The sequence below is a fragment of the Megalops cyprinoides genome, chromosome 13 (genome assembly GCF_013368585.1).
Source record: "Megalops cyprinoides isolate fMegCyp1 chromosome 13, fMegCyp1.pri, whole genome shotgun sequence".
NCBI lineage: Eukaryota > Metazoa > Chordata > Actinopteri > Elopiformes > Megalopidae > Megalops > Megalops cyprinoides.
Window position 1 is genome coordinate 24,689,463 of NC_050595.1, and position 23,916 is coordinate 24,713,378.

Consider the following 23,916-nt stretch of genomic DNA (forward strand, 5'->3'; position numbering starts at 1 on the left):
TGCATTTGTTTTGTCAGATTTAAAGGTCATACAGTGATAATCCTGGCTGTTTCAGCAGCTACTCACTTTACAAGGTTGTGTAGAGGACTCCTGAAGAACAGGGATGGTAATTCTGTGGAAATGTGGGAGTTCTTTATCTCACAGGGCATAGAAAGACTTGACCCCATGTGAAGCAATTTTTGAAAAAGTACTTGCTTTTTTGGATGTGGGCCTATGTTATATTTTTCACATGATAACTGCTTTGTGTGTGTGTGTGTGTGTGTGTGTGTGTGTGTGTGTGTGTGTGTGTGTGTGTGTGTGTGTGTGTGCGTGTGAGAGATGGTCTGTTAGAGTTTGCGTGTGCGTGTTTGTGTTTGAGAGTTTGAATGCGCACCATGTTTCAGTGTGCCTTTGTGAGTGAAGTTGTGTGTGTGTATGTTTGTGCATGTGTGCCTTCATGTGCTTAATGTTTTGCATTTGGAAAATAATTTAGTTGAAATTATGCCTCGGGGAGACCTGGCAGTGCTCAGGAACACCAAGCCTGCTTACATGTAGCTGATGAGACACTGCAGACAGTGCATGTGAATCAAAGTCAGACGCCAGTTGGGAGCTGGAAGAGGGGCCGGCTCTTCCTGCACAGGGCAAGTAGAGACACTGTCCGCATGCCAGAGCAGCTCCCTGACTCACTGACACCCCTCGCTGGAATATGCAGCCTGAGGGCGGCGGAAACGGCAGACGCCGCGAAGCCTCAGAGAGTGGAGCGGGCTGCGCGTTTGTGACTCTGTTCCCCCGTGCAGCCCCGGCTGCAGAGGGACACTGCAGCAGGCAGAGGCTGGAGATGAAGGGGCAGGTTCCCCTCCCGACGCCAGCGTCTCTCTCGGGAAGCCGTGTTCATGACCGCATTGTCCCGGGCTGCGGCTTTCGCTGGCGCTAGCTGACCTCCAACCTTGCTTGCACAAGGATGACCGTGCCAAAGGAAATGGCTGAGAAATGGCTGTGGATGTTAGTGCCTTGGAGGGGACGCTGGTCGCCGCGCAGTAAGGATCCTGGACAAGGTAGAGCTGGGAGAAGGAGGTGCAGGACAGTGATGGGGTGGGGTGGGAGGTGGTGTGAAGGGTACGGAAGACGCACTCTTACGGTTTATGGGGTTGAACCCTCTGGGAGAATGGTTTAGACACTGACATCTTTATACAGATGTGCGGATTCTGTTGATCATTTCATATGTCAGCAACAGCAAAATTTAGATGCACACACATACATACACACACACATAGACAAAGGCTCTTCTCTAGAGAGCCTTTATATATGGATAACATATGTATTTGCCATTTTTAGCATTATGCAGCATGTAGTGAAGTTTGTTCAAACTGGTTATTTTTGTCTAATTGTTGGGGATACATACAGCTGTGTTACTGTTCATGTCTGACTGTTTTTACATTCTGAAGGCATTTCATTGAAGAAGCTATTAAGTTTTAGATTTTTTCTGTGAATGGAAATTGATGAGTGATCAGTTCCACTTAAAGAGAAGGTGTTTTTTTGAGAAAACATCTGGAGGTCATCACATTGAAATGTATTCCCCTAAATCTCTCCTGCAATGCATGTGTGAAAGTGCAATGCTGCTTTAACACTGTCTGTCCAATTGTTTTTTTTTATTTTTTTGCTAGAGTAAAGCCAATCTTTTATTGCTACCCTACCAGAGATGGGCACTGTAACACTCACAGTACCTCACAAATTGCGTCATATATCACAATGTGTGTTTGCGGAAATCTTTGACGTGTCAGAAAAATTTGTTGGACGCAGCATTTTGGGGAAAATTACCATCCACACTCTGTGGCTGCATGACTTCTTACATCACTATCTCTGTCCTAATCACGTGAAATATTTTGCAATGAGTTCGTTCATGTTGTGTCCTGACTCTCAGCTTGCAGTTCTGAATGGAATGCAAATTAATACTGTGGGTTAGTAATGGAAGTCATACTAAAAGGCAGTAGCAATAGAAATGTGTATTTTTTTTTAAATCTGGAAACCTTTTTTGACGCCAGTTGTTATTTTCTCATTAGACTGTATAATTCTGTCAGACGCGCTGTAACTTGACTGAGGTCAAAATTAATGATATGAAACTGAGGTATCACATATGGTTGTAATTCAAGGCCCATTACATTATATGTAGTACCTGGAACGAAGGGTGAAGGATTGACCTTGCAGTGGGCGAATGTCCTTTGCAACCATATGATTATTCACAAGATATCATAAGGTCTTTTTCTTTAGATATTTTATGCTCCTATGAATTATGTGGCCAGTTGTAAAATAACTTCAAGTACTCATTGTTGCAGGCAAAGTTGTGGCCGAATGTGGCATGGGGTCAATGTTGCACATTCACACTACTAACCTGTGTCACAGCTCTTTCACCTTTTGTCCTTTTTATGTTGTTGTTTTTTAGGAGTTTAGAAGGAAACTGACACAAAGAAATTGCTTCTGTCCTCTGCATTTGAAGTCGTTTTCTTCTCCAAACCTTTCCAGTAAACTCAGTTGGTCATTCAACTTCCTTTTGCTTTCAGAGGAGGAACGGCATGTGAAAGCTAACGACCGTGACTACAATGACAAGTTTCCATACGCCGTAAGTTTGCGTGCTTTTTTCCACGCCGTTACCCATATGGGCGCAATGACACATGACTGGCGCTAGTGAAAGACACAGTGCAGAGTGATGCATGTTTGCTGAGAGATCTTCCTGCGAGGTGAATAAAACTTTGCACAATTACAAGATGAAAATGCATCCACATGTCCTGAAGTGAGACTATTATAAAAGGAAAAAACAGCCTTTTGTTGTTAGAATACAGCAAGTTGCATTGTTAAAGTGCAAAATAAAACAATACAGTATACACACCATTGTTAAACTACATTGTGTCAGGCTTCATTCCAAGAGATGATTAGCGATACGCTACCTCACTTCCTGTTTGATGTAATAATGGTGACTCTATTGGATATTATGATGCTAGCTTGTTGCATAATGCTGTGAAGTCATGAGTTATCGCTGTAGTTTATTTTAGATGCTTTCATCTGAAGGAAAGGAAGTCTAAGGAAATCTGACTGTTTATAGCTAAACCTATTCAGCCAGAAGTGTGATGAAATAGAGCATTCGCAATAATTTTTTCCATTGGTCTAAATCTGCCTCAGCTTTCTGAAAATTGTCATCTTGTGAACTGCTGTTTTGAGTGAACATTCATTCAATCAGTCAGTCAAAGTTAATGTCAGGTGGCACTTGAAAAAAGAATTATGTCTTAGGCAGAGCACTTTCCTCAGCACAATTCTAAGAAATACAGCTGTGACAATAAAAATAGATGTTTAACTCCTTAGTTAGCTAGCACTCCTTTTCAAAGAGGACAAGCAGGATAAAGGTTTTACCAGAGCCAGTCACATCTAATAACGTTGTTTTACCTTAACATATTTTGTATTGCAGATGTATTTTGAAACCAAAATGTGGCATGGCTAAACTGAGACTTTCTTGCTGAAATATGGACAGTGTTGTGCCACCTGATGAACATAAGGCTGTCATTAAGCATGTACACCTTGGACCAAATCTCTGACTGCAAAGAGAGGGTGCTGCTCACCATGCAGTGTACTGTATGTGCACTAAGACCAGAGCAGAACCCAGCCTGGTTGTGGGCCGCAGTTGCATTTTAATATTACCAAATGATAGGTGATCCGATATCTGAGCAGACTACAACATTCCTGGAATGGAAAACTCACACCGTAATGATGTCATTGTAACCATATACTGGCAGTGTTGACAGTTAACCAAATAAATTAAAGCATATGTGTATTATTTTCTCTTCTGATTTATGAGAATTGGTTTGAAACCAATGGCTATAAAATGACTGATATTATCTTTATTTGGCTAGTCTTTATAGATCATTAGGCCCACTGTGTGCATGTTAGATACTTGCACATTACTGAGATGATGACTTATTAGACAAAATTTAAACAAAATTTATCTACCAGATGATGTTGATATGATGTTAATGGATGCACCTCGGTGGAAGTCGCGTTGCGCGTGTTTAGATCATTTGCCTTGAAAACAACAATAAATGTGAATCTGTTTTTTTTTTTTTTTTCAGTCGCGTTGTTGTCATGGTGATATAACTCCATCTCTGCTCTACATTTACCTGACTGGCCTCTGCTGTCTGACAACAACAAAACACACAGCTGGCATCTAATGGTCTAATAGGAGCAATTAAACTCCGAGCTGAAGGATGCTATTTGATATTGACAATTATTTAATTGAACTGCATGTTTAGTAATTTAGTAATTTATAGTTTTTATGCTCTGCGGTGAACACATTATTGAAAGGGTTATGTAATTCAACTGTTAACCACTTTCCTGCTAGACCCAGTATCTGCAAAATGGCTGCAGTTTTTACATCATTCATTTAGGTGTAAGATTGTGATTACAAATATTTAATTAGACCTAGACTTGGTGTATGTTTTTCAGACCCAGTAGTGAAGGTCACAGTAGCAAACTCAAGCCTGTGACTGTAGTGGACTAACTGTGTTAAAAGCGCACTGTGATAGGCAGCAAAACAACTGAATTAAAATGGACATGTCGTACCGAAAAATATAATGACACTGACAGTTATTTTTACTATTTGTAGTACTGGCTGGTGGTGTGAATGAGGTGCCGCTTAGAAATGGCAACATTGTAGTACTGGCATTTTGCCACCATTGTTGGTGTGAAAATTGGCTTACCTTTGCCTTTTACCAAAATGACTTTCTGCCAGAATGACTAAATGGTCAAGTGAAAATGTATCTGTATCCAAAAGGAAAATGAATATTAGCCACATTAGTCACATAATATTATGCCACATGGTACATTTGCTGTGAGAGACTAATAGCATAATAATATAATTACAATTTCCCATTGAGTGTTGTCTTGAATTAAATTAGAATTAAGAGTTTATGAATAATACTATATCAGCAAAAGGAGGCAAAAATGTTCACCTCATTGTTCAGAAGAGCCTGAGGAAAATCATCTAGAAATATGATACTTGGTTATGGGTATGGCCTTTAATCCCATCATTAATTCTTCTATGTAATGTTAGCAACTAAGATCTGGATTCTTTCATTGGATTCTGTTTGACTTTCATTGGGCTAATTGACCTTGCAGACTATATGTTGTATAAATCAGATTGTACCCTGATGAAAGTGCAAGTAGCAGCAAGTTGGCAAGGATTTGTTTTAATTATTTTCCAATAATTGTACCAGCTCGATGAAGCTATTTTAATAATATTACACAGACTGCCTTGGGCTTGATTTGGTTGCCTCCACATAACGCTTTCACGGAGTAACAGGAAACAGGAACATCTTTACTCTTTAAAAGGTGTTACTCTGTCCATCGTGTTTAGAAAGCACGCTGAAGGATCGGTTAAAATACAAGACAAGCTTTGTCTAGACTGTTGCTCTGGTGTCCTCTGACATGTGTCTGCTTGACTCCTCTTTGAGAAGCTTATTTGTTGATGTGAGCATGGCAAGGACAGAGAATCAATTAGCAAACACTTAAATTAGGACTGACAAGAGCACTCAGCCCTGCCTCTGAACCTTTCCACACCTTTTATTCCGATGTTTGACTACAAAAAAGATTGACGCAAGTAGGAAGTAGGCCACTGATTCCATTTAATTGTCCTTTCTGAGACATGCTCACCTGATTTCGGCTTTCCTTTCTAGGTCATTGTATTACTTTGGCGGCCAGTTTTTTCCCTCTTTCCGATAGCAGCCACAAATAGCACCGGGGTATACAGCGCCTCAGAGATCAAATGATTCATAAATAATGTGAAAGCACAGACATTCATCTTTCACAGGGAATGTGTGCAGGTTTAATCATCCTGTCCTCGTCATAAAGGAATTGAAGAAATGACCATTGCTGTGACAATTTAAAGGTCAGGGAAGATTACGGTGTGTCTTGTTGATAGTGCCTACATCCCATTGTGCTTTCTTTATTTTGACACTGCATACATTTTACGGTACAGACTTTGATGTAAATATTGCTCTGCCTTATTGCTTTGCTTGTTTCAGGCCAATCACATCAAAACCTCAAAATACAACATCTTCACCTTCCTGCCCATTAATTTATTCGAGCAGTTCCAGCGCGTCGCCAATGCATACTTCTTATTTCTTCTCATATTACAGGTAAGTCTGCGGCACTGCAAATTTAAACTGGTTTTTCCGAAATGCCTGTGACAGGGAATGCTCTGTGCTTGTTTGGCTTCTCTCATTTTCGCAGCGCAAGGCCAAGTCTCGAGAGGTACCAGGAGTTTATTTCAGTTTACTTGAATACGTGCCATTTCTCCCGGAGCTGCACTGAGACCGAGTCTCACGCTACAGCGGGATCCGCTATGATAAATTTGGTTTTCGGAGCCGCGCGTCTGAGATGCCTGAATTTTCCCGTTTAACTTCTCTTTTTTTTCCCCTCCGCTTGATTTTGTGCTGCAGCTGATTCCTGAGATCTCCTCTCTGTCCTGGTTCACCACCATCGTGCCCTTGGTGTTAGTGCTCACAGTCACTGCTGTGAAGGATGCCACAGACGACTATGTGAGTTCAGCAGGCGTGCGCTCACACAGAGAGGCCTGTCTCTGTTTCCTGTCAGCCAAATGACTTTTCACACCCTGTGCATTGTGTCGTGCTGTTGGCACAGTAATTACCTCAGAAATAATGTACTTGACCCAGACATGTTGATGCAGCACAGTTTATTTCTTTCCTGTTGTTAATTCAGCTGCTCTTCTGTTTGGGTTCAAAGAACAAGACACAACTAAACCTACCAGCAATTAATCTTTTATGTGTTTTGGGAAGGAGGGGTAGGGGCACTTAAAGTTTGTTTTCAGTAATAATATAAATTGTGGAACTAAGTAGTGGTTTCAAGGAATATATTGTATTTTCTACCCTGTCTAGTTTCAGATTAGCACAAGTTAACTTGTGGTGATGCTTGAATGGTGTTATGCATGCAGTTTCTTGTGTAAGAATGTTGTCAACCTGGGCTGTCACTGTTGCTCGCATAACTTTAATGGATACACCTCTGTTCGCTTGTGCTGGAAGTGGTTATGGATAAGAGCATCTGCTAAATGCATTTAGTGTCATGCAATGTATTGAAACATTTTTAAACATTTAGATATTTAACTTCTGGTCTATACCTATACAATAATGCATAGAATAAAAATATTCTGGCTTAATTCAGTTTTTGACAGAAACTGAACTAAATATAATAATGGACAGGTTAATGGTGAAAAGTGATTTTTTCAGTTCTGTGATTCTGTGTGCAAGTGATGTTGAGCCAGTAGTAATCCCAGTTTGGCCTGGAAGCCATGAACACTTGAACAGTGATGCAGCCTTGTTTTTAAACCCACCCATCTGCTTCTGATGGCTCGCTTATTCCCCATTCTGAATGAACTGTCTTGGGTTCCAGTTCCGTCATAAAAGCGATCAGCAAGTCAATACTCGCCAGTCTCAGGTACTCATCAGGGGAAAGTAAGTGTGCTGAGATTTCCTCTTTCTTCTTGATTTAGTGTATTGTTTGTTGTATTCTTTGCAACTGCTGACAAGCTTGTATTGCTTTTTTGCTAAGCACTTTAGGGGTATTATAGCACTGATTTATATCTTACTGCTTATTGAGACATCTTACTCAGACTGTGGCAAAATTTTAGTGCTGTGTGATGTGATGTGATGACACCTTTTTTAAAAACATCTTCTGTTGTTTCTGTTGTAGCCTTATGTACACTTATGTACTATTTGTGTGTAAGTTGCTCTGAATAAGGGCGTCCTTCAAATGACTAAATAAAATGTGATGTAAAAGTTTGAATTCCAGTAGAGCAGAGTGTTCAGAATTTAAATCTCATGGATTGTACTGGTTCTGGTGAATTGACCAACATGACTGGCACTAGGGATGTACAGCCAAGCTAAATTAATATAAAAATTTAATGAAAGGCTAGGCAGCAGTGGATATGGTATAGTTCTGTCTTTTTATATATAGTAATTAGTGAATTACCTGTTGAAGTGTGATGCCCCAGAAGTTAGTATATGGTGCAGTATTTTTAAAAAAAGAACAGAACACAATGTAGACTGTAGTGGGGTGAAGAACTGATTTCTCTGAGAAGAGAGAGTTTTGAAAGTGTTTTGCAGGCTGTTTTGTAAGCCTGATTTACAGCCGCTATTGCGGCAGCAGGATTGATCTGAATGTATCCTGTCTTAGGCTGGAGAGTGAGAAATGGATGAACGTGCGAGTGGGAGATGTCATTAAGCTGGAGAACAATCAGTTTGTCGCTGTAAGTAACACTCAACTTGAGGTACCGAGGCACTCGTGGGCAGAGCCTCCACTCATTTACAGCCAGCAAAAACATTACGCAGTGTGATGATGATAGCCTCCAGAAAATGCCATCAGCGCCAGCTGTGTAATTTGTGGCGACAGTGGGGCGTAGTAGTTAAAGGACTGGACTTGTAATTGGAAGGTTCCAAGGTATTTATCTGATTTGCTTATATAAAATAAATCCAGTTGAATAAAATGAGCACAAGCTTGCCCAGGATAAAGGTGGCTGTCTGCTTACAGCTTTACAAATAATTTACTGTACTGTGGGAAATTTTCTTTTCATAGCCTTCCAGCACTGGTATGCAGTGTGGTGTCTTTTTAGCGAAAGACACAAGATATGGGATTGGTAGACTCAAGAGCACTGCCAGGGACAGAGACAGTAATGCAGTTTGGGGGTAGAGAACCGTAAAGTGCCACCTCCTGCCACAAAAACCTGAAATAAATATGTCCTCCATCAATTTTAAAGATGGGGGAAACTGAAGATTGCTTAAGATCTAGGGGAAGTGTTGTGGTATTTGAGAGAGCTCTGGCGTAAATGTTAGTGCGGACTTGAAGGAAGTTGAAATCGTGCCTTATGTCTGTGTGTGAACTGGCTCTGTGGTCTCTGCAGGCCGATCTCCTGCTCCTCTCTAGCAGTGAACCCTATGGACTGTGTTACATTGAGACAGCAGAGCTGGACGGGTAAGAGAATTACAGTAAAAACACTTGTGCACCATTTGTAGAGGCAAACCTAAACAGGCCTACTTGTAGGTATATATGTCTGTGCATTGGTGTAAGCACCTGCAATCAGCCTTCCCGGATTGTGGCACCGCTGTTGCATACTTGAGGAAGTTACTTAACCATGAAGTCCTTCGGTAAATATCCAGCTCTGTAAATGGCTGATATGTAAACTATGTACGTTGCTATAATGTAATGACTTAAAGGGGGCCTGAATATGTTCTCTGAAAAAAAAGATCAATATTTACCCTTCAGTTTTTATTTCTCATGTATGCCTAAATTGATCCTCAGCTGTGTTAGTCTGGAAATGTCAATATGTTTGAAAATGACCCTTTGGGAAACTAGTTGGAGCACGCACCAGCTCAAGGCCATTACATGGCAGATTTATACATCTTTGGCGTAACCAAACACTTTCCCTGGGTTATGCTTTCTCACAGAACCATGTGTGGTTCTTTTTAAATCTTAATCTTAAAATCTTTAAATCTTAATCTTTTTAAATCATAAGCATGTCACTCTGGGGGCTATTGTTTGATCTCTCTGAACAGGGAGACGAATCTGAAGGTGCGTCAGGCTTTAACAGTGACTTCAGAGCTGGGAGCAGATATTACCAAGCTGGCTGAATTTGACGGTAACTACCTTTTTAGTTTTCTCATCAGAATTCAATACCCAATAGTAATTTTGAAACCTGTAGCTATTCCAGTACCCAGAGAATGTCCAATTTTCTTTCCCTGACTCAACTATGAATGGTGATGTGATCTTGACAATGAGAATCAAGCAGCGATTCTTTTGTCATCTTTTGTCAGGGTATTGCCCGAGAGGACCGTTCAATTTCATTTGAAAAGTAGAAATTTCAATCCTCAGCTCCACAGCGTGTCTGAAGAGTGCCTTGTCTCTGGCATGGGAGCTGTTTTTTAGTGGCAAGCAAACAACTCCCTCAGCAGCTGTGATGAAGAGGCCGTTTGTAATGGCAGTCTCGCGAAAGCACCCCCTGTCCGCCTGGATTCGGAGATTGAATCTGTTGACATTTGCCACTCTTCCCTCCAAGCTGAGCTAAAGCGCCCTTGTGGCTCTGGCTCTCTGCTGACATTTCACTGTACTGACATCTTGATTTGTTTTGGGAGGGAGGGAGAAGACACTCTGAGGCTGTGCTGCACGCCTCTCGGTATGTTCTGTTTCCAAGCAGAAGGCAAATATTGAAACGCTTCCATGGTGCTGTTCTGTTTGTCCAGCCTGAATGTCACAGTTAGTCAGGGGAGGAGCACATTGCAGGTGAGGGTTTTTCTTAAGCCTTGTTTGGCATAATTGCATCCCTCAGGGGAGGTTGTCTGCGAGCCTCCAAATAACAAATTGGACCGGTTCACGGGGACTCTCTTCTGGAAAGATAACAAGTATCCTCTGGACAACGAGAAGATGCTTCTGCGTGGATGCGTGCTCAGAAACACAGAGTGGTGCTTCGGCCTGGTCATATTCGCAGGTACTTTAGTCACCATGTGACAGTGAGCGTTTTTTAATGAGCACAATAAATTACTTCCTATGTACAATTAACCTGCCTCCTCATCAACAGGTTCGTCTATACTCAAAGGAGGCCAGTGTAGATATTTGCTTTTTTAATTTGGTCTATTAGAGCAGTGACCTGTACTCATTTTATTTTCTTCTGCCTGCACAGAACACATTTGAATCTAAAACATAAAAGTCTGTTACAGTGTCTGTCTATTCGTTTGTATGTAACCTTTTACCGAAGAGTGTGAAAACACTTGACTGTGATTTATGCCTCTTGTGGTTGCTCTCATCCGCATTCTCTGCCCTGTGTTCCTTTCTTCCATCAGGACTCCAAACCAAGCTGATGCAGAACTGTGGGAGAACGAAGTTTAAAAGAACCAGCATTGACAGACTCATGAACACTTTAGTTTTATGGGTAGGTTGATGCTTTGTTCAAAGCTCACTGTGTTCCATAATTACTGGTCATGAAGCAGCGGAGCATGTGAACGAGCTGGTAGTAATGAACAATGTAAGTTTTCATGAGTCAGGGAGGAGAAGTGATTGGAGTTGTGCTCAAAGTAAAAAGCCCAGTTTGTGCTCCCACCCAGAGCCATGTACTACAGAGTCATGTATGAGTCTGTAGTTTACCTTGGACTTTCAGCTCTTAACTGTTTGCAGTGCCTTGCTGCTCATGATTTATTTAAAAGTATTCTGTTTAATCATGAGGTCAGTGTGGGCATTGTGTTGGTGATATTGTTTTATCTGTTTTTTTGCTAACAGATCTTTGGATTTCTGACATGCATGGGTATCATCCTGGCTGTGGGGAACTCCATCTGGGAGGAGAGGGTGGGAAAAACCTTCCGGGTGTACCTGCAGTGGGACGAGGTCCTGAGTGACTCGGTGTTTTCTGGGTTCCTCACCTTCTGGTCTTACATCATCATCCTCAACACGGTGGTCCCCATCTCCCTCTATGTCAGGTGAGAACAGCTACAATCAAAAGACTTGTAGGCCCTTTTTGTCTACAGAAATGGAAGTTCTCTTTTACCTTCAGGTCTTCCAACCATTGAACCATTGAAGACTGTTTGAACGACACTTCAGCCAAATGCATCACAGAACATGCATCATATGTCTAGTATATTAGTCATTTGTATCACTATCCAGCTGGGAGCACTGTATGTGCATTAACAGTAAATTGAGAGAATGCTGTGACTGCTCATCTCTTTGCTGTGTGTCCTGCTGTGTTACGTCCTGTTGGGGCGGAAGTGTGGAGGTGATCCGCCTGGGCCACAGCTACTTCATCAACTGGGACCGGAGGATGTACTACAGCCGGAGGGACACGCCTGCCGAGGCCCGCACCACCACACTGAACGAGGAGCTCGGCCAGGTGGAGTACATCTTCTCCGACAAGACCGGAACCCTCACCCAGAACATCATGACCTTCAACAAGTGCTCCATCAATGGGAAGACTTATGGTACGTAGCTAAGGGCTTCTCATCAAAGGCTCAGGATAACCACAGAGGAAATTGAAGCCTTGATAGAGTAATCTTTTAAAAAGATTAAAATTTAATGTGAAAATGTGTTTGTGTGACCTGCATAGTTAAAGCTGTAAACAGGTCTAAATGAGTTTTTTTTCTATCCACTAAGGTGATGTCTATGATGAGTTCGGCCATAAAGTGGAAATTACAGAGGTAAGAATTAAGCGTGAGCGATTACAGATGAAGCAGCAATTCCCTACAGCTTGTTTTATACAGTCCACTCAAAATGTATCCGTTATGCATATGCCTTCAAGAAATATGTAGACATCCTGTCATGATTCATTGAATTCTTAAACCATGATGTCTGAGATGCTACTGCTACTACTACTGGAGTAGCATTCCCCAGAATGCCATTGAGAAGGTGGGGACACTAGCATGTGCAGGCACACTGCTGAAGAGTGAATGAATGGCTCAAATCCACTCTTTGTTAAATGTGCCCCCCTGATTCATGAAGGGTGAAGCCTTTCCCCACAGGCTGCAGAAAAACCGCTCAGATTCTCTTTATGAGCTGTGCTTTGTGATTGGTGAAAGGTGGGAAATGTCTTCCTGAGGTCTGCAGAAAAAAAACGCTCTCTATTAGCTGCGCTATCCTGAATGGTCAAGAAAAAACGAGAAAAAAATCTCTTGACATTTGTGCAGAAAACCCCTTGCGTGGACTTCTCCTTCAACCTGCTGAGGGACAGGAAGTTCCGCTTCCACGACAGCAGCCTGGTGGAGGCCATAAAGCTGGAGGAGGCCCCGGTGCATGAGTTCTTCCGCCTGCTGGCACTCTGCCACACCGTCATGCCTGAGGAGAAGAATGAAGGTGAGACGCCGCTGCGGCCGGCTCCTGGAACCTCTCAGTGACATAGACAAAAAAGGGAATACTGGAGCCTGGAGGGGCCGTCTGCTGCTGCCTGCTGTAATGGTCTGTGTTATTTCACTTCCTTCATATACACGTCTCTGCCTTTATTGAGCGATTGTCAGACTGGTAAATTTGCGGTTAGCTGAAGCACGGGATATGCAGTCTGCCCTTGAGCTGTTGATGGGCCCTGGTTTTCCAGAGGCACCACAGTAACTCAAATGCCTTTCCTCTTTAAGTACTGTGTAATTTATGCAGTGCAGAATTTATAGTCACACTTGTCAGGATTTATGATGCAGATCAACAGAAATGAAAGGGCCGTGAGCATATTCTCAAAACATTGCTGCCTCCGATGGTAACTGGGGTAGGTGTGTACAAAGGTGATACTTATCGACTGGATACACTGTGAGTCTGAGGTTCTTTAATGCAGAGGTGTTGGCACGTTTGTTCTATGACCTTCTCTAACTGATCTCGATTAGATTATTGTAGAAGGCCCTTTGCTCTCATTTTTGTCACAGGGGAGCTGGTGTACCAGGCGCAATCACCTGACGAGGGTGCTCTCGTCACGGCCGCGCGCAACTTTGGGTTCATCTTCAGAGCCAGGACGCCAGAGACCATAACCGTGTATGAAATGGGGAAGCCCGTCACCTACCAGCTCCTGGCCATCTTGGATTTCAACAACGTGCGCAAGAGAATGAGTGTCATTGGTCAGTGCTGTGCTGTATTTTCTCAAACTTAACAAAAGTTGTAGCGAAACCCTGGCTAAGTTGTCACCTGTAGTCTTGGATTGATTAATGACCATTGAAAGCAAATCAATTCAGCAGGCCTGCTTTTTATGTATAAACGCCCCAGCCTCACAGCCCAAGTCGTAAAATGGGAGGAAACATTTTGTGTCTTGTTTCATACAGTGAGGACCCCAGAGGGACGGCTCAAGCTATACTCGAAGGGGGCGGACACCATTATATTTGACAGGCTGGACCCATCCAATGAGGAGCTGATGTACACTACCTCAGAACATCTCAATGTAGGTCACTACTGCAGTTCTCTTATTTCTTCTGTTTGACCCCTGAAGGATGAATCCAACTGAATGGAAATGTGATACCCTATATGTTGCTGAAAGAGGAAGTTAAGACACTAAATATTGGATACAACAGTCTGATTTAGATTAAGACCAATAGCAGTGTCAGATATCGTATTTCTGCATTTGATTTTTAGGAATACTGAAGGGTTTAATTAACTGTTGTGTTTTGATTACATTCTCATGTTAACAGAAAATTGTCAGCCACATTTATTGAAGATATTTGAGAATGATTGATTTACAATAGTAATATCTAACACTCATATCCACTGACACCAGAGTCAGGATAAATCTGAGCATGCTGACTGTGCCGTCTTTGGATTCATTTTATATTTTGATATTTCTGCTCATCAAAAAGGTAATTATTCTACCCTCTGCCCACAGCTCAACGTACATATCTTGAAACTTGAGCTAATGACAGCCATAACATGTTGATTATTATTTTGACAGTTAATCCATCATTTCCCATTCTCTCTCTAGAGCCTCTAGCATCTAGCATGAGGAAAAAACTTGTTTCATTCATGCCGCTGTAAAAAATCCATTTATTGCTGTTAGCAACAAAAAAGCCTTTTCTGCAAGTGTCCCCGTTCTTTTCCTGTATACATGGAATATATAAACCCATGGCACATTTTCTCAAGGGCTTAAGATAGCATCTGGAGTGATGGATGGCCAGCAAGGTTGGAGACAGAGGATAATGCGCCGGTTTATTTTGTGCATGGAATTCCGATCACGGTTTAAGGGCCATTTGTCTATTTGTGGTGAATGTTTTCCGCTCCCTACCACAGGAGTTTGCTGGAGAAGGGCTGAGGACGCTGGCTCTGGCCTACAAAGATCTCGACGAGGATTTCTTCGATGAATGGATGAAGAAGCTTCATTTCGCCAGCACTACACTCGATAACCGTGAGGACTGCCTCGCGGTGCTTTATGAGGAGATCGAGCGGGACATGCAGGTAGGGTTTAAGATGCACCGGAATCTGAAAAGGGATATGGAGCTGTAAACTGTTCGCCTCTTTTTTTTTTACCACTTGCACACTCTCTCCTGCTCTCTCCCAAGCTGTTGGGTGCCACAGCCATAGAGGATAAGCTGCAGGAAGGAGTGGCGGAGACCATTGCCTGCTTAACTCTGGCCAACATTAAGATCTGGGTCCTCACAGGAGACAAACTGGGTAACTACAGATGTATGAGAAGAAATAAGCCAAACACAGTGGTCGCATTACAGCACATTACCTTAGGAGAAGCTCTTATCCAGGTTTCGGAATCGGACCAGCAACCTTTTTGTAACCAATTTCTCATTTGTTACAGAGACGGCCGTGAATATTGGATATTCCTGTAACATGCTGCGGGACGACATGAACGAGGTCTTTATCATCTCAGGGCATTCGGTGCTAGAGGTCCAGCAGGAGCTCAGGTGAGCTCCTCCACCCTCTGATGGCAGATGGTGTGGTCACATGACCTGTGGTCGCATTTTGGTATCCAAGTAACTAGACCTTTACTGACTATTCACAGCTGGAGGTGTATTACAATATACTGAGTTGCTTCATGGGTGCAAACCACAACTTCGGTGATGAGGAAGTGCGGTAGCTTCAGATGCTGACATCAGCAGTGGTCACGCCATGTGATGCTATGATTTTTTAATACTCAGGACATGATTTACTGTTCAATCAGGCATTTATACTAAGCCATGAATGGGTTCCTATGAAGTGTGAAGAAAAAATTCAGTAAAATGGAACACATCTGGGGTCTTTAAAGGTAAACCCTTTCTTATCATTGCTGAGGTCCTTCTTCCAGTTTAGGTCTGGATTTTTATTTCATCCCGAGGTTAGATCTGTCCATCAACTGAATATCTGAGCTATTATTAAATACTGAAAGCATGTTCTTATCAATGCCGGAGCAGTCAGGTGTCATGAATTTGTGTTGCTTGCGTTTCTGATTCTATTTCAATCATACTTGCAGCTCCACTTTGTGGTAAGGCTCTGAAATCCTACGGCTCCACCTTCATACTAAATGGGTGAAGTCTATTTTAAATGTAATGCTTCCCTTCCCTGCTAATTTGTTTAAACTTATTTTTCAGATCTCATCCCTTGCCTGCAAATACATTGAAACTTATTCTGAAATCTTATACTTATATTCCAATTTAAAGGAACTAATTTTAAATTGCATACTATCCCCTCGTATAATTTCATAAACAATAACCCGTAGAGCCTTTTTCTGCCTCTTCGTGTCCCTTCACTGATAGTGGTGTAAATGTGTTTTTCTCTCCCCGATGGATCTCAAAGGAAACACATTACCACGTTGAGCTGGTCCTGCTCACTATTCATGAAAATTGAAATTCACCCGCATGGGCAGAAGTCAGACTTGCTGTGACAGTCATTTCTCGTTAATGGATTTTCGTGATCTCCGGGGCACAGCCCTTAAAACAACTGCACAGCTGCTCCAAGACCAAGGGGGTATTAAGCGATTGCCCGCAAAACACGCATAACAAGCAACGGCAGAGCTAATAAAAATGAAAGTGAGGGCTAAGCAGATGATGACATTGGCGAGCGTGTGTGCTGACCTCTGACCCCTATGTCTCCTCCAGAGCGGCGAGGGAGCAGATCCTGGGGCCGTGCCGAGAGGCGGCCGGCGGCAGCATGGACGCAGAAAAGCTGGAAATGAACGGGAGGGACTCCGTGTTTGAAGAAACCTTCACTGCAGAGTATGCATTAATCATTAACGGGCACAGTTTGGTAAGGGCTCTCGAACACCTATTTTTACAAGGGTGTGAAGCTTGATTTCAGTTTGTCCCGTGTGTCAGTCTAAAGTCTGTATTTCCAAAACTGCAGTCAAGACACAGACACGTGAATGAATGGGGGTTTATGGATGTTAAAGGGCATACATTTGAAGGCTTAGCTCGTTACTTTTTGTACAACACACACACACACACACACAAGCACACACACACGTACGTGTGCATACGTTTGTGTACATGTGTGTGCGTATGTGTGCAGGTGTGGGTGTATTTGAACTCTCTTGACCCTGTGGCTAATGAGGAGACAGAGAGTAAGCAGGGCTGTTGCCCGGGGAGTCCCCTGCTCTCCAGGCTTGTCATTAAAACGCACTGCCGTGCTGGAGAGCCAGCTCCCCCTTGCGCTCGCACAGGTACCCCCGTGACACCCCGCCGCAGCAGCGGATGCCCGCGGGGTGCGCTTTCTTCCAAACTGCTCACGCGGTCCGTGCACAGCAGGGCGGGGCGTCAGCAGCAGGCGCAGGTATCTGATGGCACAGCAGGGATCTTGTAGGACAGGAGGCACAGCTGTTTGAGTCTCGCTAATGACTACCGTGCGAATGCCTGGAATTCCTTCAATCCCCCCTAACGCCTCCTGATCTCTGTCTGCTTACTGATTGAAGCTTCGGCGTCTGATCTCAATGCCACAGGTGGCCATCTTTTGAGGCTCGAAAGCCCTGCTAACCCCCTTTGGGCTCTGCGCTGCTCCTGACTGCATCCGCTACAACTACAATAGCTCATTGTCTAAGCATTATTTTTGCACTTCATTTTTGTACGCTTGCTATTATTGTTGAGCTGAGGATGTAATGTACCCCACTAAAAAATAATGATGATAAAATGGTGCATTACAGCTTACACCAGCTACTGTAGCAGTAATTGATGTGAGGTGAGTCTCAGCAGCTCACAGAAGTTCACTTCAGGTGAAGCGAAACTCCGCTCCAGCGCAGCAGTTCTCATTGGTGGTTAAGCCCCAGGTTCAGCTGTTTGGTACAGGCAGGCCTGTGAGGATGCTGATTGGTGGAGGGGGCTTTGTGGGGGGCACTGACGGCTGTGTGGTCCCCGCAGGCCCACGCCCTGGAGGCGGACCTGGAGCGCATGCTGCTGGACGTGGCGTGCCTGTGCAAGACGGTCATCTGTTGCCGGGTCACTCCTCTGCAGAAGGCCCAGGTGGTGGAGCTGGTGAAGAAGTACCGGGGAGCCGTGACCCTGGCCGTCGGGGATGGCGCCAACGACGTCAGCATGATTAAAAGTAAGCTGCCGGCCACCGCCCCCCAGTCGTCTCTTTCTCTCCCATGGCCCTCCTGGAGCTTGCGGAATCAGAGTCGATATCCGTCTGACGTGCGCCCCCCCCCCCCAGAAGTCAGCAAAGGGCCCTCCCCTCCCAGCGCTCTGCAGGTGCGCACGCGCGAGAGTGTCCCTGTCGACTCCATTGCCATTGAAGTTTACGCGCCTTTGGCGGTTTGTGCTTTTGTTCACTGTGGAAATGGAGAGCAGCCTCGCAGAGTGTTGCACACTCTCCTGCATCGCCACAGGGGTTTTCTGTCAGGCGTCGGTGGGATGAACAGTGACCAGTGATGTGAACTGTAATCGTCTTTTGTAGTTACTCGCATTGAAATTACATTTCTGTTGGGTGCAAGCGCTGGGCTTGTTAGTATCAAAGCGAGCTTAGAGGTAGGCACTGAGATCGTTAAACTTTTATGTAATGAACACATACGACAACAGTATTGTTGTCAAGCCAATATGGTAAGTGTGTGCGCTATTCTGTCTGTTTCCTTCTTTGTTATACACATTTTGGGGGTTTTTGGTTCTTCAGCGTGGTGTCCCCTCTCCCCCCACAGCCGCGCACATCGGCGTGGGCATCAGCGGTCAGGAGGGCATGCAGGCGGTGCTGGCCTCGGACTACTCCTTCGCCCAATTCCGCTACCTGCAGCGACTCCTGCTGGTGCACGGCCGCTGGTCCTACTTCCGCATGTGCAATTTCCTGTGTTACTTCTTCTACAAGAACTTTGCCTTCACCCTGGTGCACTTCTGGTTTGGCTTCTTCTGTGGCTTCTCAGCGCAGGTGAGCTACCACCATGGCCTCACTGAAGGGCTACTGGCTTACACTGTCTATTCTGTTTTGTTGAACTCTGCATCCCCAGATGAGGACATTACGTAACATGTTGTACAGGAGGTAGCTATAGAGTTTCAGAATAGAGGAATTACAGTGTCATGTGGTTAAAGTGTATCTATGCTCCTAGTCCTTTGCATTATTGAATTGAATAGATCAATCAGGTAGATTGTCTTATTGGTGAGTTGATAATCATAATCATAATCCTCCTTATATGTGATTTTCTGCTTACAGACGGTGTATGACCAATGGTTTATTACCCTCTTTAATATAGTCTACACCTCTCTGCCAGTTCTCGCTATGGGCATGTTTGACAAGGTAAGAGCTCCTATTGATTCATTTCGAGTTGATATTGACCACCCGCGAGTATTTTGTGCTCGCACCAGTTCCTAGCTTGACAGATCTTTTGTACCCGGCGTAGATCAATAGTTTTACTGAGCTCCTCGAATTCCAGTAGACACAAGTAACGCAAGGTCGTTTTGATTGACGGCGTCCGTGAGGGCGAAGTCAGCCAAGCGTGCAGCGTCCCGAGATATTGCTCATGCCGCTCACGCCCGCCTCTCCTGCCTCTCCCGACCTCTGCCTCTTCCGAAAAGGACGTCAACGAGCAGAACAGCCTCCAGCACCCGAAGCTCTACGAGCCCGGCCAGCTCAACCTGCTGTTCAACAAGCGGCAGTTCTTCCTGTGCACGCTGCAGGGAATGTACAGCTCCTTCGTGCTCTTCTTCATCCCCTACGGGGCCTTCTCCTACGCCGTGAGGGACGACGGGTCCCATATCTCCGACCAGCAGTCCTTCGCCGTCACCATAGCAACGTCCTTAGTGATCGTGGTGAGCGTTCAGGTAAGGGCGCCGGAGCCCGGCTCCGCGGAGCGGGGAGAGCGAGGCGAGCAGCCCGGCCGAGCGGAGATAAATCACGTTCTCCTGGAACAATGTCTCTCCGCTATTGTGGCGGCGCAGTGACGCATTGTTGACACTCCGAACCCATTCCGCAGCCACGCTTCTGACCGCTGAAACGGGCCTCGTATCCATAGTGATGGTGGCATTTGTATTCTCGCTGCATGGGTTTGCTGTCTCTCCTTGACAGGCGGTCCATGGCAGAGTGGCAACAAATGCTTACTGACGCTGCTGCGTTTTAAGAGTAATTTCACTGTTTACGTGAAATGTAATGTGTTTGTGCTGTTTGTACTTTTACTCTGGTAATACTGGCATCTATAATGAAAAAAAAACTAAAAATTTGTTTTATTAGACGAAGAACATGAGCTGGTTTCATATTCTTTCATGGTACCATAACCTGCTTTAGATTCTAACCCTCACAGAAATCCCAGAATCACTCCACCTCCCCTCCCTCTGATGTAAATTATACAGGCAAATTGTGTTGTTATACTCATTCATTAAAACTCTCCCTGATCACATAAACACAAAACATGTGACACCAAACACTCAAGCAGATGCTGAGTGATGGAGATAAATTCTCTCTTCATGAAATTAGGATTTTGCTCCAGGTTAGCAGAGTGCTAACTTTGCACTGATAGGCAAAAGGCAAAAGTTTCACAGAGCTTCTGTGGACTGCAGATAGACAAGAACAAAGTGAAACTGAGTTCACCTGGCTTTTAGTTAAAATTTTAAGAAATATTAATTTAAATAGGTAGTATATATAAAAATTGTTCATGTTCTAGGAAAGCTATCTGTACGTGCTTTGAAGGCTTATATGGAGTCTGAAAAAGAAACTTAACACGTTCCAAGGAGTTCTTAATTAAGAGCCCATTCATCATTCATGCTTCGGAAAAGGTAAATGTCATGAACTGCCATCAGTCTGACATTCTTCCGGAGCAAAATGCAAATTTCACCCCTGTGAAACATGTTCAAGGCTCTTCAATGTGTATACTTACTAAACTGCCATTACCTTTTATGAAAATTATAGCTCTGCTATAATTTCATAATTTAGTCACATTAAAGCCAGTACCGTGAGATGACATATGAATAAAGCTGGTGTGGATTATGAAGATATGTACAGGCAGCCCTCTCCATGGACAATATAAAGGGAAAACTGCCATGTGTTTTTCAGTCTTTTTTCCTTAAAAATCATTGAATCACTAAGGAGCTTGTATTTCAGTATCTTTTATGACCACAAAATTGTGTGGTGCATGTGTGCCTAAACGCTTTCATGGGATGTTAGAATTGTGTTTCTTAATTAGATAAGTCCAAATATCAAAAATACTGCATAGACATTAAGAATTATTATAATTGCTAAGTCATATTAGGAGTCATTGCAAAGCAGGTAGAGAGAAATACAGTGGAGGAGCAAAAAGTATTATTATACTATTATTATTATAAATATAGATTACAAATATTTGTATCTTTACAAATATTTCATTGTTTCTATTTTGTGTTTTCAAAAAAAAATTGGAATATATTTAGAAGGCCATACTGTAAAAATCAAAGATGCTTTACTGTATGTCCCTGTATTCCATATGGATGTTATTGCTCATTCGCCCCCTTGTGGCCAACAGTAAGTACTTCACTAAAGTCTCACCTGCAGTAAAGATGTGTGGGGAGGGTAATTACACCTTGTAAACATGTGTCTGTGATTTTCTTCTAGATTGGGCTGGACACACATTACTGGACGGCTGTGAATCACTTCTATATATGGGGCAGCCTTGCTGTTTACTTCGCCATACTATTTGCTATGCACAGTGATGGCATTTTCAGCATATTCCCAAGCCATTTCCCTTTCATTGGTAAGTCCGTATCAATGATTCTTCAGTTTTGCCATTCCCTGACCCCAAATCATAAAAGTATCAATTGTCTGGTAATCCCCACCTGTTGTGGAGAGTCTGTGGGTCACAGAATCACACTCACACGGTCATGGCTGAAATCCTTTAGCAAGTATTTAAACAGAGATGGACTATTTGTTAGGTGTTGGGTTCCAGTTCTGTCCGAACAGCAGGTATCTTATGGAATTGCAGGCACTGCGCGGAACTGCTTGACTCAGAAGAGCGTGTGGCTGGTCATTCTCCTCACCACAGTGGTGTGTGTGGTGCCGGTGGTCGCCGTCCGATTCCTGAGGGCGGATCTCTACCCAAGCCTGACGGACAAGGTGTGGAACGTGCCCCGATGTATCTGCATGCTGGCAGGGGAGATGCACATGTTAATTGCAGAGATGCGCCCTGCGGCTTTTCTGATCAGACCCCAATGTCAGCACATTTACAGTGACGGCAACAGAGAGTATACAGCCTAGGAAAGAAAACAATAGTACAAGCTCAGACAAGCAGCTATGAGACGATATCTGGCACATTTGCGACCCAGAGAGGTGTAAACCTGATAACGACGTGAGCAGATACACATGCAGGCAGTGCTATAAATGTCCCAACACATAAAGAAACCAAGATTATTTATGTCAGTGAGACAGTGAAAAGACAGCATTTGCTTCATTCACTTCTAAACCTGTTTTTATTTGAATACAAGTACAATATCATGGGATTTGTATATTGATTGTTAAGTTAATATGGGGAAGAGAGATGTCTAGACAGACAATTAGAGGCCTGAGTGACATTGTGACAGTAAGATTTTTACAGTAAATAGAGAAGCTGTAACAGGAGAATGCAATTTAGTAATTAATATACCACAGACAATGTTTCATACATATTCTTATTTAGTATTACATTACATTGTTATTATTATTGCCATTTAGCAACTTACATATGTTATAGTTTTATCCATTTGTACACCTGGATATTTACTAAGGCAATTCTGGGTTAAGCAACTTGCCCAAGCAGCAGCAGTGGCCCATCTGGAAATCAAACCGGCAACCTTTCAGTTACGAGTCCTGCTCTTTAATACTGTAACTATTATGGTTATTAAGTTCTACCTCAAACATACACTCACATGGGTGATACACAGGCGCCATTTTGTGCCAGTGAGCGCTCTGGCATTTGGAGTGAGAAGTTTCACGGCTCTGTTATGCCTGCCCCCTCAGGTGCGCCTCTTACAGCGAGCCAGCAGGAGGCAGCGACCCCCGGGTCAGAACCTGAAGCGCGTGCGCAGGACCAGCTCCCGCCGCTCGGCATACGCCTTCGCTCACCAGGAGGGCTACGGCGAGCTCATCACCTCGGGCAAGAACATGAGGGTCGCTGGCCTCGGCACTGCCCCCCCCGCTGGAAGGATGCAGAACAGCACCAGCTGGATTGAAAACCTGCTGAAGAAGAGGATTGACATGACCAGCACCGCAGTCACTGAGCCCCAGGCCAACAGCAGAGACACTGAGGAAACGGAGCCATCCCTGACACGGCAGCACTAAGACTGACAGGGAACGGGCCCATCTAAAACACGGCAGCACAGGGGCTGAGGAAGAACACTAGACCCACGTATAGCAGCACAGAGACTGAGGGAGTGGACCCATTCCCAAAAAAAAACAGCAGCACAACATGTGGAGGTACAGACATAATGCTAACATAGCACTGCAGCAGCAGAGAGAGCTGACCAGAGCCAAACACGGAAGCACACAGACAGAAGGAAGAGACTCAGACCAAACACAAACGCAGCGTCACAGCGTGAGGAAACAGAGCCATCCCAATCACAGCAGCACAGAGACTGAGGGACCAGACGGGGCTGCCAAACTGCACCACAGAGACTTCAGTAACAGTCAATCAGGACAGTCAGTCAGTTATACAGGACCGGAGGGAACAGAACAGATATTAGAGCAGCCGTGCAGCAAGAGAATTCACACTAGGATTGCTCCTCCAAGTAAGTTTCTTTTAGACATACCTATATTATAGTATAGTACCAATACTCCTGATTGGAGACATTTTCTAATTACCTGTAAATGACTTTAGAATAGGGTCAAGTAGTGTTAGATTCACAGATTCACAACAGAAATCAACCAGAAATGTTTATCATGAGGCTGCTTGGATGGCTAATTTTTTTTGGCCTCAAAGGAGAGATTGGTTCATACATTATAGCCCTCTGCGGTTGTATATGGAGTCCTTTATGCCATCATTTTTCACCTTCTCCTGATCACCAAAAAAAGTTTTTATCCCACTCACTGCTGCAGCTTTAAGTGAATGTC

At 43.8% G+C, this 23,916-nt stretch overlaps 1 protein-coding gene across 1 annotated transcript; it reads left to right on the forward strand.

Moving 5' to 3' along the window:
- The first annotated feature begins 882 nt into the window (after positions 1 to 882).
- atp8b4 (ATPase phospholipid transporting 8B4) lies at positions 883 to 23,559 on the forward strand. Its single transcript, XM_036543138.1, has 27 exons — positions 883 to 1,034; positions 2,538 to 2,596; positions 6,045 to 6,158; positions 6,462 to 6,560; positions 7,429 to 7,490; positions 8,212 to 8,284; positions 8,936 to 9,006; positions 9,588 to 9,670; positions 10,358 to 10,516; positions 10,869 to 10,957; positions 11,302 to 11,498; positions 11,785 to 11,993; positions 12,166 to 12,209; positions 12,696 to 12,861; positions 13,416 to 13,604; positions 13,806 to 13,921; positions 14,761 to 14,925; positions 15,030 to 15,141; positions 15,278 to 15,383; positions 16,554 to 16,701; positions 17,805 to 17,988; positions 18,578 to 18,801; positions 19,084 to 19,167; positions 19,446 to 19,691; positions 21,451 to 21,589; positions 21,818 to 21,948; positions 22,828 to 23,559. The coding sequence occupies exons 1-27, from the start codon at positions 941 to 943 to the stop codon at positions 23,146 to 23,148; spliced, it is 3,684 nt and encodes a 1,227-aa protein (XP_036399031.1). The 5' UTR covers positions 883 to 940; the 3' UTR covers positions 23,149 to 23,559.
- Positions 23,560 to 23,916: the final 357 nt, after the last annotated feature.